Raw genomic sequence first — 15081 nt, 5'->3', positions numbered from 1 at the left:
AAAATTCGGGGAAGAACCAACGTTCAAGATTTGATATGGGACGATTTAATATTTCTTCATTCATTCCCATCCAATCCAATTTTTTTTGATTGGATAATTTGATTTCTTGAGCTTGATGAATCGTGAGATAAAACAAAATTTGTATATTATTTTATCAATTATTTGATAATTATTAGAAATTCTCAAATCGTGGGAAAGTTCAGAGTTCACAATTGAATTCAATTATGCCAGACGTAAATTATGCCATAAGCCCATAATTTGAAATCCCCTAGACGCCAGATTATGCCATAACTCAATTTATCTTCAAAATTCACAAATCACAACCATCTTTAGTTCTTAACTCAAGCAACAGAGAAGAAGAAGAAGAAGAAGAAGATGATGAAGAAGAGTATATGGAAGGTAGAAAATGTACTCGACACCATTTCTCCAACTTAATCCACCGGTTTCGTAGCAAATTAAATCGTGAATAATTCTCTTGATCGAACCCGGAGAAAGAGAGATGACAGTTCTCTAAAAAAGTGATGAGATCGCACGACCTAAAATCCTAAATTAAATGGTTTTCTAATTTCCTTTGGAAAAGTCTAGGGTATAAAGTGGTACAAATACCACTCGGTATGTCAGCTTTTGATTGGTTCGGGAGTAAAATGTAAAATGTAAATGTACCAATACCATGGTACGTAAAATGTTGTTTTTATGTGAGTATATGATTATTTTAGAAGTTTTTGTGTTGTGATGAAGGACTATATGATTAATATTAATATATAATTATTGAGTGAGTGTTCATATTTATACATAAAGTGACGTGAATATTATAGTGTTGTTGTGAGAGTTTGTGTACATAGATGTGGAATTTATATCTTGTTGATATGGATTTGGAGACATGTTATGATTTTGATTTTGAACTATTGTTTGGAAATCTTATACTCTAAGGGAGTTAATTATATAATGTGACGATTTGCATTATGGTATGGAGTGGTATATTGAGTTACGTTAGCGAACCGTGCCTTAGTGGTGTTTAGAAATGTGTTTCGGGAACCACACACAATTGGGACAAATGAGTGGGGATGAGTTCATTTTAAAGTTCTAGTGTATGTCGGGCATGACATGAGGGATGGTTTAGTGTTGGTGAACCCATGCAAAATGGTCTTGTTGGGTATATTATGGGAGATGACTTAATGTTGGCGAACTCATGCATACGAATCTTATTATACGACATGAGGGATGACTTTATGTTAGTGAACTCATGCATACATGAGGGATGTCATATTATGTATTGTGAAGATATGACTTAATTAGTCTTACTGGACTCATGAATACTTCTTCAGGATGAGATGGTCTCCTCCATTTACGTCATTGTGGAATTATTACAATTTTCGTTATTAAAATTTGTTTTATTTGGTTATCATAATTATATGAAAACTTATCACGTTTCTGTTATCATTTTAGTTGTCGGTTTACCCATATGAGCTATAGAGCTTACCAGGTTTGTTGTTGCAACCTAGTGCACTAATCCATAGTGTAAGGGTTTGGTTGTAGGTGGGGGGATCTTCAGGTTGCATTGGAGGAGATTAGAGGAGATTAGAGGAGTCTTGTTGGGGTATAACCGGTGTAAAATTCTAGAACTGTCTTGTAGTAAATGTGAGTGTTAGCATTTAATTTGTTGCTCAAGTTGTATAAAATTTTAAATGTAATAATTGAATTTGATTTCGAGTTGTTACATTTTCGAATTTTGAAATTTTATTATTTAAATTCTGGGGTGTGATAGTTTGGTATCAGATCGTAGAGTGCATATTTGGTGATAATTAGACAATTCGAGAGTGATGGCCCAACTGCTGCGGATCTCTATCGTGTTCTCTTTGGTACTTATATGTCATTGGACATGTGAGAGTGTTAGATGTCGTATAGAACATTAGGTTGGCATTGGGTTAATTTAGTGGGTGAACGGTGAATTTTGGGTAACTTCTTGGAGGAGACATGAATCTTTAAATTGGGATTGTTTTTTGTATTGGCAGCATGCCAGCATGGTATCAGAAAGCTTATAACCATGCACCATTTGTTCCTATAGGAACTTGTTTATTTATTGTTTTGGAGCTTGTATCAGTCTTCAGAGTAGCCTGGTCTTTTCTAAGAGGTGAAAGGAAAAAAGGGTGGGGAAGTTATGCTACCTTGTTTGCTGCTATTTTAGCACCTAGGGCGAGTGGTTTGGAGGTGAGGTGCCACAAATTTGACCTCCTTTCATATTCTGCGTAAAGCACCTAAAAGAAAAGTAGGCTGTTTTGTGTTTCCTGAACACCCAGTTAGGCAAAAGTAGTTGTGTTCTAATGTCTCATTACAATGTTCATGGACCAAATGAAATGGGCACAAGCCCTTTTTAGGTACACAATATTCTTTTGGAGATAAGCATAAGCTTCATTATCATTCTTCTCTTGAAAATAGTTGTGGGTGTTATTATTATTTTTTTTCAAAATTAATCCGTTTAGAAGTGGATTTGAACCACTGACACAAGGCGACAATGAGCATCCACCTTTCGTCTGTAACGATATGCCAAGATTTCAATCATTTGGATTTGCATTGAGAGGAAACCGGAGATTCAGAAAGTAGGATTTAATAAGGTATGAGTTTGGACCCTTGAAACTCTCTATCTTAGAAAATTTAGTATCTAATTTTGGTATCTTATTGTAGAAATGTCAAAAAGAATGTTTAAAATGGAAGAACTTGCACTTTTCTCTTGGCCAGTAAACTTTGATAAAGCCATCCTTGGTAAGGGTGCTGGTATATATCACTTTGAAGATATACCAAGTAACAGGGCTATGAGGACTAAGATGCTGATGTGATTCTTTTCATAGGAGGGCCAAGAGAGGAAAAGTGGATCATCGCATGGGATTGGCATGCAGCTACTTTCATAAGATGGTGACTTACTAATTAGGAATCATCAATTTGGCAAAACTTTTGGCTAATGAGAGATTTGAGTGTGGAGATTAGTAGGAAATGTTTTGACATGATGTCATTCATGGTAAGTAGTATGGAGATTTACTTATCATAAAGACTCTTTGGACAAGCTAAATAGATACTTATTATAGTCGGAGGTTCATGGGGATGCAAAAAATTACTGGAAGATTGGAATATGGTGTCTAGGTAATTAGATGAAAGGAAAAAAATATTGAAAGATGATCACTTGAGAGGTGAAATTGGTATCTAAACAAACAAGAAGGTTCGCTGTCCTGTGTCTAGATTACATTAGCAAGGTAGCTTTGGGATTCTGTCCTTTAGGGTTAATGTCATAAAAATCCGAAAGATACAACCGTGCTTTTTATTTTGTTGGCAATTACTGTTGTATATTTGTCTTAACAATTTTCTTACGAATCTTTCTTTAGATAAGCTGATTTATCTGTTTTATTTTTGTGGATAAATAGCTTGAAAACACAGTAAGATTGTTGTTGGAGCTGGAGCCAGAGTCAGATCCTGTTTGGCATTATTTAAACATACAGGTGAGTAAATTCAAATTAATGCTTAGCTTGGTTTCTTTTTCTTGTTAAATTCTGAGTCTATGTTTTTTTAATGATTTAAACACGTAGCTTATTGTTCAAATATTCCTTTTATGCTTGTTAGGATCTGGTAATACAGTTGCTTGGTTGGTGAAACTTTTTAACAATTCTTTCTTTTTGAACAATAACATCTAATTGGTTACATCTCTTTGGTTTAAATTTGGTTATTCCTTTTGTCTGTAATATTTTTCAATATATTTTTTTGGGATATGACTCAATAAACAAATGAGGGAAGTACTGAACAGTGGACAAGATACGAACTGAGCTTTCCAGTGGACGAGATATCTACTAACCTTAGAAAGCTACAGGGGAAGAAACACTGAACAGCAGCAAAAAAAATAAAAAATTAAGTGAATCATGAAATAACAAACGACAAAGAAGTATGTGATAGCTAAAACAATAAATTACACCGCCATTATTTGCAATAAAGGAACCATCCCTGACTACTGCAGAAACTGAAGCTTGTGGCCCAAAGTGAACCCTCTGGTCCCTCTCTCACAGATGATCCAGCTCATCCCCTCTAACTCAAAACATCTTCTCTTTCTTTACATCTAATGACCAAAAGAAATGGCCATCAGTGTGCTTCTTTCCAATCATCTTGATGGATTTTGAGAAGTCCCTTCTATGGTCAGAAGTTAGGTTGGTTGGTGGCACATGTATGGGTGACAACATAGATATGCTTCCTAGAAGACGACTGCTATTTTTTCCCTCACAGATGATGTGTCATCTACAAAATGAAGGGAGAAGGGAGACTCTGAATCATGTTTCTGTGCTCTATGTAGTGGCTTCCTTTATTTGGCAGAAATTAGTTTGGAAAGGCTGGAGTTAATTGGGTGCCTCCATAAGAAAGTCATTGTCTTTCCAAGCATCTTATTGTGGGTTTCACCAAGGTTTGATAAAATAGAGCTATATGACCACAACTTAAGCTTTCTAACAAAAAATTGATATATAGGATTGCTACCTTCTCCAATCTAGAGTCAGTGAGGTATATGACCATGCAAAAGATGTAAGCCACAGAAGAGCAGTCCATCCGCTCAAACAAGTATCTAGAGATGTTACCCACCCTTTAGATTTAAGGTAGAATTGTTTAATGTACCTCCTCTTTTCCTTCCTTTTTATTGTGTGTTATCTTTGTCTAATTATATTGAAAGAAACAAACATTTATGTTTTTTACAGAAGAAAAAAGTGAACTTTATATTTTGTACATCTTCTCATGAAAATAGTGAGCTATTTGGAAAAATAGTAAAAAGGGAATGTTTAACATTCAAAATGGGAAGAATCAGTTGCCTCTGGATGCTGACCTTGGTTGGCACCTCTTTTATCTTTTACTCTGGTGTAGGGCATGTGCATTTGTTATCGTGTACTCTGAAGGCCGCCATAATCATACCTTGACTTGACTTACTCGAATATAATGTGTATTTATGTATCTCTGTATATGTATTTCATGTTGACTGTTACAAAAATACTCTGATGGTTGATTGATATTTTTGTTCTTTTACTATGTGCACATTTAATCTTTCTATAACTTAATCTTCTTGTTTTTCTAATATTCTATGAAATGATCTTAAAGAAAAAGAACAGAGATGTCAAAACATAGATTCTCATAGGAGTTCTTAGAAATGACAGCCAAATGATTTCTAGTAGTCTTTCAACCATAACTGAAAAAGAAAGACCATGGATTATTGAATCTACTTTGGCGCCGGATATTAAGTATTAATGTTCCAAGTTTGTTTTTTGTTCAGAATAACAGAATTCGAGGTTTGCTTGAGAAGTGCACATTAGATCATGAAGTGAGAATGGAGACTCTACATAATGTTTTATGCGAAAGGGCTTTGTTTGATGCAAGGTGGAGGCAAATACAACAAGATACCAATCAATCTGTAAGTTTAACCTTTTGGGATTATCCTACACTTACTGAGTAGTAACATGATCCATGCTTAATTACTTCCTTTCTATCTGTTTTCAGTCAGATGCTCTTACGTTCGGAAACAACAACAATCTTCTGATTGATTCTGTGGCAGTCGAATTGACTGGTGAAGAAGTTGATGCGCTCAGAGGGAGGTATATTCGTAGATTGACTGCTGTACTTACACATCACATACCAGCATTCTGGAAAGTAGCTCTTTCTGTTTTCAGCGGAAAATTCGCAAAGGTATCCTGGTCAATTGTTTTCTCCTTGCTTTATCATGTATTTTGAGATAAAATCTACAGATAATAATTGATATGAACTATCTTTCTAGTGATATATGTTTGTGATGTGCACAACTACATATTTTGGTGAGTGTCTCTAAAGAAAGAATGGGTCACTATTGTATCAGTTTGAATCATTTAAGTTAATACCTTCTTTTAAAGTTATTATTTTCATTCTCTATTCTTTTAAAATTCGTCGGTCAGTACTAGTCAATTTTAATGTGAAAGTGAAGAATACAATGGAGACAACTGTTTACCACCATTTATCTTAAAAAAACTGTTTACTACCACTTACAGTAAGGGATATGTCAAGATTAGTTGAACCACTTCAAAAAAAAAAAACCTCTTCTAACATAAATGAACTCTGAAGCAGGATTAAAGCTCCCACGGAAAGTACATTAATCTCTGAAAGGTCAGAACAACATCTAAAGCTAGGGTGGTTGACATGCTTTAAGCATTGTCATTTCTGATCAAGTATAATAATTAGAAAGCTGATGAGTATCATCGTTCCCAAACTGAAAACTGTGTATGGTAGCTGATTTATTGTGAGAATGGACATAAAAGGTTAGGCTTATTATCTGTTCAATAGTTACCAATGCATGTTTTCCAGCAATGACAACCCTTCCTATTTCTAATGATAAACTTTATTATTGGAGAGTCGTAAGGTCAATTTACAGTCCTCTTTTAGCTTTTATTCTCTATTATGTAGATTCCCTTTGATTTTCATTATTTACTCCCTCATTTCAATGGTCCAAAGAAAATAGATAGGCTGTTATGTGCAATGAAATGATAAAAGTTATGCTGAAATACATGCACACACACATATTATTGAGGAATGGTAAAAAACTATTCTTCTTGTTATATTCAAGTGGTCTGATATTTTGTTCCATGGAATAATTTCAGTATGATCAATTCAAACAATAAAATGATGTCTCATTTCCTTTGACTATTGGGGAGTATATTGATACGATAATTTTTGTTGTTATGTTCCAGTTATCAAATATTTTGGTCTGTGAGAGAGGCAAATTCATTCTTATGCTTAATCTTGATTTTTCAGTCCTCCCAAGTTTCTTCGGAACCAAATGCTACTACTCCAGCAAATAAATCTGAGGAAAATGCTGGAGATGGGAAATACTCTATTCATTCACTTGATGAAGTTTCCATAATGATACGCAATACTATATCAGCATATGAAGTGAAGGTGAGCAAGCTGGGTGAACCATTTGTTTGACACACTTAAATGGAAACCTTGATACAATACACTGAATTCAGAGGCCGTGTCTTTTTGAATGAAGCTGCTGATCTTGTGGTGTACGTCAAGTGCAAAGTTTTCTTATCATCAGAGTTCTACATTCTTGGATATTTAATTAATAGACTGCACAATGAGACACGAAAGTCGCATCCAATTTGCATTCAGTTGTCTACTCTTTGATAATTTTCTGTATTTAACTGAACAAGAAGTCGAGTTACATATAGATAGATGGTTTTCAGTTTGATCATTCTTTATCATATATATATTTTCTTTCTCAGAGCCTCAGACCCCAAATTCAACAGGTGTTTAAGAACATTATCGCTTCTATGCTCTGCAGGTTTGCAATACCTTTCGTGATCTTGAAGAATCCAATATTCTGCAACCATATATGAGTGATGCAATAATTGAAATATCCAAAGCTTGTGAAGCCTTTGAAGCGAAGGAATCAGCACCATCTATTGCTGGTATCTTTTAGCTTTCTCTTAACCCCAAATGTGCTGATTTCTGAATACTTCTGATATTTGGCCTTATTTTGCCACAGTAATTGCAACTCGAGCACTTCAGTCAGAGATTACAAAGATTTACATCCTAAGGCTTTGCTCATGGATGCGGGCATCAACGCTAGAGATTTCAAAAGATGAGGCATGGGTCCCAGTATCAGTTCTTGAACGGAATAAATCTCCCTATACCATATCTTACTTGCCACTAGCGTTCGGTAATGTTATGACCTCAGCAATGGACCAGATCAAGTTGTAAGTCTCTATAGCTTACAAGGGTTTTCTTTTGGTGGTAAATTAACTGAAATATATGTTACTTGGCCATAAATTATTTGTCACTGTCAGTGTTCTCTGATTGATTAGAGTTACCACAACCTTGAAGTTTGTGTCCATTTACACGTTTTCTGAAAGGAGTGAGAACCATAGCGCTTGATCAATGGTGAAGCAACATAAAGATGAAAGTTGATATCGTACGATTTTGTACCTGAATTTGTAATTAACAAGCTAGATAAAGGCGTAATTCCACTTTGCAGCTTCCAAGTGCTTGTCGCTGCTTAAAGAGGTTTTAATTTCGTCATGAAGTAACAAAAGATAACCATATTTCACTTGCAGGAAGTTGGGTGTTGTGTGAGGCCATCTTTGGTCCTATAATATCTTTGCTGCTATGATGAAAAATTCTGTACATATGGGTGAGGGCTGTCCATTCTATTGGTGATTTAGTCCTGCCAAAGCACTAACATCGAGTAAAACGTCTAGTTGTTTTGACAATAGAATGGACAGCCCTGATGCTGAATTAATAACATGACATGATGGTTTGATAAACCTGCTATTTGCTTGGATGTTGTATGTCTTATTTTACTGGTTTTGCTGAAAATTGTCTTGAACTTCTTTTCATTGTGTTCACTATTTATTAATTTTTAGGATGATTCAAACATTAAGAAGTGAGGCAGCAAGGTCAGAAGATATGTTTGCACAACTTCAAGAAATACAAGAATCCGTCAGACTTGCTTTTTTGAACTGTATTTTGGATTTTGCAGGTATGATGAATGAGGTTGCAAATTTAAATTCATAATGTTTAATATCATTATGTGCTGTCATGATGCTTGCATTGACATTAATCAGGTCACTTGGAGCGTATAGGTAGTGAGCTTGCTCAAAACAGATCAAGCAAAGGAAGTTCACATGTAGAAAATGGATATTCACAGAACTTAGAAGAGAAGCTAATATTTGATCTCAGGGGAAGCGTTGTGGGTCCACATCAACAGTTGTTAATAGTCTTAAGTAATATTGGCTATTGCAAAGACGAGCTTTCTTATGAGTTGTACAACAACTACAAACATATCTGGTTACAGTCGAGGTGTGTAATCCCTAAGTTGTCCCATCTGCATGGTACTGTAGAAATATCATGGTGTTTCTTGCATGTGATCAACTGGTTGAGTTATGATAAATGGTGTCTGTAACCCATTTGAAACCTTGAAGTGCGAGTCGATGAACCAGAAATTCCATTGCGGTTGTTATTGATGCCAAAACTTTGAGGAACCATTAGATATGATCACTGTACGGTTCAGTTAAATGGGGCTGCATCCATGGGCTGTATGGGTTGCCACTAATCAACAAAATGAATTGCATGTGATTTGTCTTGGGTGGAACGGTCTGTATGTTTGAAGAAAGTCCTTTACTCATTATTTTGCTGTGATACCACGTGGAATTGATTTCCCCTCAAAAAGATTTTTTAGAGTACAGTTTGCAGTTTTTGCTCTTTTCTTCAAATTCCCACAATGAAACAGTCAAACTAGTCAGGTAGAATATGACATAAATTGGTAATGGCTTGGGTAGAATTATAAGATGAGCAAAGATATTGTATCGTAGTTTTTTATGTATCTTATTTGTTTTCATTTTTTCTTTTGCAAAAAAATATTTGCTCCAATGCACCATGGTAATCGGCAATAAGATGTTTTTTGATTTCGCTTGAGTATAAGGGATGAAATGGCAGTGCTGCCAACTAATTCTTGTCCTATCTTTTTACAGATGCGTAGATAACTTGCTATTTTTCTTTTTTCTGTGATAGGGAAAGAGAGGAAGAGGATAGTGACATACAAGACCTAGTGATGTCTTTTTCTGGGCTGGAAGAGAAGGTTCTTGAACAGTATACTTTTGCTAAGGTATAATCGAACACCGGAAGATTCCAATAGGCATGCACACATACTCACATACGCACAAGTGATAAATGGCTCTTTTGAGTTTGCTGCTTCATGGATCTCCACTTCTTATTTTTACGCACATAGGCTGTCTACTACACTGATACTGTCCCTGGCTTAGAAATATAAAAGTTATAGGCATCTGTAGGTCATTTCTGCCAAAACATCTTACATTTATTTGTGCAGGATGCTCCTCTTTCATTAGTTATTAAATGAAGGTTAAGATAAATGTTGCCTGTTCATTGTATCAAAAATCTGAAAAAGGGTGAAGTATCAGGTTGAATTAGTTCGTTTAGTTGACATTGATAAATTAGAGTTAGGGTTGTGATAAACCGGACCAACTGTGCAGGCTTCTTAGCATCAGAAAAGCACTCATGAAGATACTGATAGAGATTTTCTTCTTACTCAATTTGTTTTAATCGGTATCATTGATTTAATTAGAAAGGGGATAGGAAAAGGGTTTAATCCTCTGGATCCATGAAAGATAAAATTATTAACCTAAAATCAGAAAAGTTTTGTCGATTTATCTCTATAGCAGCAGTCTGAGCCGTTTTAGAGAGTAATAATTGGCCTTAAAAAATCAGTGATGATATTTTTAGTTGTAGAATCAAGTAATTAGGAATCATGACATAATGGGGTAAAGCCGTAATGGTAATATCTTTTGAAGAAAATTTCTCTTTATAAAGAATTATATTGTTGATTTAGTCATGGTGATTCAATATAATGAGCGCCCTTCCACTAGCTTTACTTGCCATTTTAAGGGATCCCTTATCAGTCTAACTTTTTGATCACATATCAGCATCTCTACGTTTTATTTATTTTAATGTTATATTTGGTAATGAAGCCGATGTTTTATTTTTAGGTCTCCGTGAGTATATGAATTCTGCAAATTTTCAGCCAATCGATGATCTTGGAGTTAACAAAAATTTAGTCTAGTGGGAGATACCTTTAAATGACCGAAAAAGAGATTCCTCGCCAGAAGGCCCCTGTCAATCTTATGATAGTAGGGGTTTGAGTGAGATTGTCTAGACTGTTAACCCCCCTCAAGCCTTACTGTAGCTATATCTCGTAAGACCTATCACATTTTGACATCAAGCTTTTTAACACAACTGAAATTACACCATTATTAAAAGCAGTGGGGCAAAAAAGGGAATTTTAGACAAGCTACACTTCAGTCTTGGGTTCTTGGTCTAGGTTGGACACACTTGTGTCAAGAAGAAGCTATGCCCAGGTCATATACATATACATGCTACTCTGTTGAATCTCCTTTTTCAAAAGATATATGGGTGCTACGGATTGGTGTTTCTAATTTTTTTTTTCTTAATTACTGGTATGGTTTCTAGCTGGGTATGGGTTGATTACTTATGTCTGCTTTTGAAAACATAAGCGTGTGCAATTCCTGAAATTGGGGCCTAAATACATTAACTTTTTTTGCGTTCATCTTCGTTTTTTGTCTGAGAAAATGTATGAAACAAAATATCGCAAATACTAGGTCTTGGCTTCTATTTTCGAGGCTCTTTGACTTATCTGAGAAAAAAATTTAGTGCACACAAAGTCACAACTGCAAAAATGCTGGGCCCACCGCTCATTGCTTGCAAGATTGCAAGGACTTGTGTTTGGCACAAGGAGATCAACAAATCTTTTCATAAGAGTCGTAGGCTAACTTGGAAGATTAAGCTATACTGCAAACATACTCAAAATGGTGATCTCGATGTTCTGCAAAGAAAAGACCTGCAAAGTGGTCGATTTTATGTAATATAGAAAGCATATGATTTGGAGAGAGAGAGAGAGAGAGAGAGAGAGAGAGAGAGAGAGAGAGAGAGAGAGAGAGAGAGAGGCAGAAGCAGGAACTGAAAAAGAATTTTATTATATATATTTTTAAAAACATACTTTATTTTTTGCACCTATTGGCCGAGATAGTGCGATGTTACGAAAGTGAAAATTATCTCATAGAATTGACGCCTTGATGTGTATGCTTACTGGTTAGGATTTAAGTGGAACTGGTCATGTGTGTTTTTTCTCAATCCTATAGGATTGGGTGCAATCTCATTAACTGCATTAGTATACCATTTTTCCGTTGATCATGCTCTTCATCTAGAAAGAATAGATGACCCATCATGGATTAAACTGCTTGTATATATAAATTAAGATGAGCCATACTTTTTGGTCCCTTGTGTGAAACTTCACATGATCTAAAGCAGTTCTGTTACACAGGCAAATTTGATCAGAACAGCTGCTTCAAACTATATGTTAGATTCTGGTGTTCAATGGTGGGGAGCCGCCCCTGCTGTGAAAGTAAGAAAGCAATGAACTTGGCAGTAGTTATCTATCGGGCACTGTTGTCCTCTTAGGATTCTTATTATATGACGTGTGTTTCAGGGTGTGCGGGATGCTGCTGTTGAGTTGCTGCACACTTTGGTAGCTGTACATGCAGAGGTACTTAGGAAATCTAGTAAATTCTTGTATATTAGTCTTTTCAGGATAACTTTGTCTGCACTTTTCTACATAGTCTCTTAGTTTAGATCCTACAATAACAGTACTCTGGTATTATTCCCGTCCTACCATGCTAACCTCTATATCTTCCTCTCCTTCATTTGGTTATTTTGTCTCTTATAAGAAAGCATTATTTCCCTTGCAGGTTTTCTCTGGTGCTAAGCCTCTTCTGGACAAGACACTTGGCATTCTTGTTGAAGGTCTAATTGATACTTTTATCAGCCTGTTCAACGAAAACAGTACGAAAGAGCTTAGGTCACTCGATACAAATGGGTTCTGCCAGCTCATGCTTGAGGTAAAAGATAATGTTCTATCTGCGTTCCCTGGGCTTAAAAACCTCATAATAGGTTGATGTATTTAAAATTACATTGAGTGGATGGTGAACTGATAATGATGGCAGTTACTCCATTCCTTGGGCTCTTAATTTTATTGTCTTCTCTGAAATAGCAGATTTTGTTCAATATACATCCAATTTGACAAACTCTTATTGTATCTAGCTTGCATATGGAAAGATCTAATGCAACCTAGTTACAAAGGTTAACTAAAATAAAGGACAAAAGGAAAATAATCTATGGAAAGGGTGATGAGATATGTTATGGAAGTAGCTATCAAGTTTCTAAGGTATTTTGTTTGTGTACATAATGCAGCTTGAATACTTTGAGACCATTTTAAATCCATATTTTACGCCTGATGCAAGAGAGGCTCTGAAATCTTTACAAGGTGTGCTTCTTAATAAAGCAACTGAAAGTGTGACTGAATATGTGGAGAATCCAGGCCACAACCGACGAGCAACGCGTGGAAGTGAAGATGCTGTGACAGATGATAGACCACCAGGGATCACTGTGTCACCAGATGATCTGATTGTAAGAAGACTACTCTTGATGCAAAAATTCTTATTGTCGAATGCTTTAGATCTAAGTCTAACAGTACCTTGAACAATTTAGTCGATAATGTGAGGTTTGTGATTAATACAAAAGTCATTATAGATGGTCAGTGTACAAATGCGTAGGCCTCAGTGACACTATGAGCCTGGTAGACAGAATTTATCTGTTTGACCTTGTTTATAAATTGGATGCTTTCAGCTCTTTTACTTGTCTGACTCAATTCGTTTGTTGAATGCTTCAGGCTCATGCTCAGCAGTTTAGCTATGAGTTGCTTCAAGCAGAGCTTGAGAGGACTCACATCAACACAGCATGTTTTGTCGAGTCAATTCCATTGGACTCGGCACCAGAATCAGCCAAACACTCTTATGCTTCTTTTAGGGGTTCACTCGATTCTCGCAGTAGAAACTATAGAGGCACACAAGGAACAGCATCTCCAAGCTACTCCAGGAATAGGCGACGATGAAGTTGTAAATGGGATATCTTGTCTCTGCTAGTTCTACTGTACATATAATTTACTGTAATCCATATTCTTATTATTCTTTGAGTTTATGAGCTTCTTTCACTGGTCTTTCCCTTGATTTCCGTTTTTATCCTGTCCTATGCTACAGAGGTGTATTTTTTTGCCATATTGTAATGCCAGTGGTGTTCGTTTTTGTGTTATTATTTTGCTACATGCTCCACCTTTGTGATCCTCGAAAGAAAGGTTTTATCTGGAAATGGAGCCTCAGGTTGTGGTATCTGACTTTGGGTAATTAGTTTCTCATGGAGATGGGTGGTTAGTTTCCAGAATAGGGTGTCTAAGCGTTAACGGATGTCAATAGGGTGTCTAAGCCTTGATGGAATCTCTGATCCGATTAGTGACCAAGGGTGCAGCGGTGGTGGTCTTCGATGATCTGAAGGTGGTGGTTGCTGCTTTCTTCATGGGGATACCAACAATATCATCAATCATGGCCTCAGTAACCAAGGGGTTCATGCGTAACACAAATTCCTTTAGCATGCAGGGTGTTGTTCTTGGCCAAAACGTCCGACACCATATTACGCTCCTTGGATATGTCTGATCAGAATTTACTCAAACTCCATTAAGTTTCTGCACTTCATTATCAAAGTTCCCAGAGGGTGAAGAGCAACATAAGATTTAAGAGACCAACAAAATCAGATTCCACCTCTAACTAACTAACTTGGTGATCTTCAAACTCAGAGCAGGCTGTAAGCCAAAGAAAACACCTCTCCGGGCCCAATATAAACCATAAAACCACCATGCCAGCAGCTTTGGAAAGGTAGCCAACATATTTGGTTTTTTTTTTTGGACAAATCAGAAAAAACTACTATCTCCCATTATCAATTAGAAAAAATCACCACTAATGTCCTAATTATAAAATAATCAGCTATTTTATATTAAAATTATAAAATAGTTAACAAAGTTTGTTTGAAATTATAAAATAGTCACATTTTCATATTTTTATGACCGTTCTACCATTGTCTCTCATTATCAGTGTCTAATCGAATTTCACATACGAGAAAAGAATGACCCTTAGTAGTTTCATCTCATTCCTATCTGAATTCAGAAAACCTCCCACGCCTTTGATCCTCTCGTTCGCTAACTTTACCAACTTAGCTTCCCCGCCGTCGTCGCCGTCGCCACTGTCGTTACACTCTTTCATTTTGACAGTTATAGCTTTCTCCAAGTTCAGTTGCTCTCCTGCAAGCTTTGCTATCGCTGTCGCCACCGTCATCACTCTCTTTCATTTTGACATTTCTAGCTTCCTCCAAGTTCGGTTGATCTCCTGCAAGCTTCGCCATCGCCGTCAATTCAGGTTAGTTTCGGCACAATTCGATTTGATTTTAGAGAACTAATTTGTTTCAATTCAATTCTTATTCGAGCTGTTACTTGTGCCTCATTCGTTTCATTTCGCATTCTGATCATGCATCTTGTTTTTGTATTTCAATTCCAATTCGAGCTTGCTACTGGATTTTGGTTATGATTTATTGCTTGCAAATTCAATTGGTTTTTGTTGTTGTTGT

General features: G+C 36.1%; 1 protein-coding gene across 1 annotated transcript; it reads left to right on the top strand.

Moving 5' to 3' along the window:
- Positions 1-2009: 2009 nt before the first annotated feature.
- LOC126802440 (exocyst complex component SEC5A-like) lies at positions 2010-13719 on the top strand. The gene is made up of 16 exons (XM_050530069.1): positions 2010-2612; positions 2847-3013; positions 3414-3488; positions 5288-5425; positions 5512-5697; positions 6793-6936; positions 7325-7451; positions 7529-7739; positions 8406-8521; positions 8607-8841; positions 9553-9646; positions 11897-11977; positions 12062-12118; positions 12321-12470; positions 12823-13038; positions 13301-13719. The coding sequence occupies exons 2-16, from the start codon at positions 2957-2959 to the stop codon at positions 13520-13522; spliced, it is 2109 nt and encodes a 702-aa protein (XP_050386026.1). The 5' UTR covers positions 2010-2612; positions 2847-2956; the 3' UTR covers positions 13523-13719.
- The last annotated feature ends 1362 nt before the right edge of the window (positions 13720-15081 follow it).

The sequence above is a fragment of the Argentina anserina genome, chromosome 7 (assembly GCF_933775445.1).
Source record: "Argentina anserina chromosome 7, drPotAnse1.1, whole genome shotgun sequence".
Lineage (NCBI taxonomy): Eukaryota > Viridiplantae > Streptophyta > Magnoliopsida > Rosales > Rosaceae > Argentina > Argentina anserina.
Note: the sequence above shows the minus strand (reverse complement) of the source record. Positions and strands in the feature narration are given on the sequence as shown.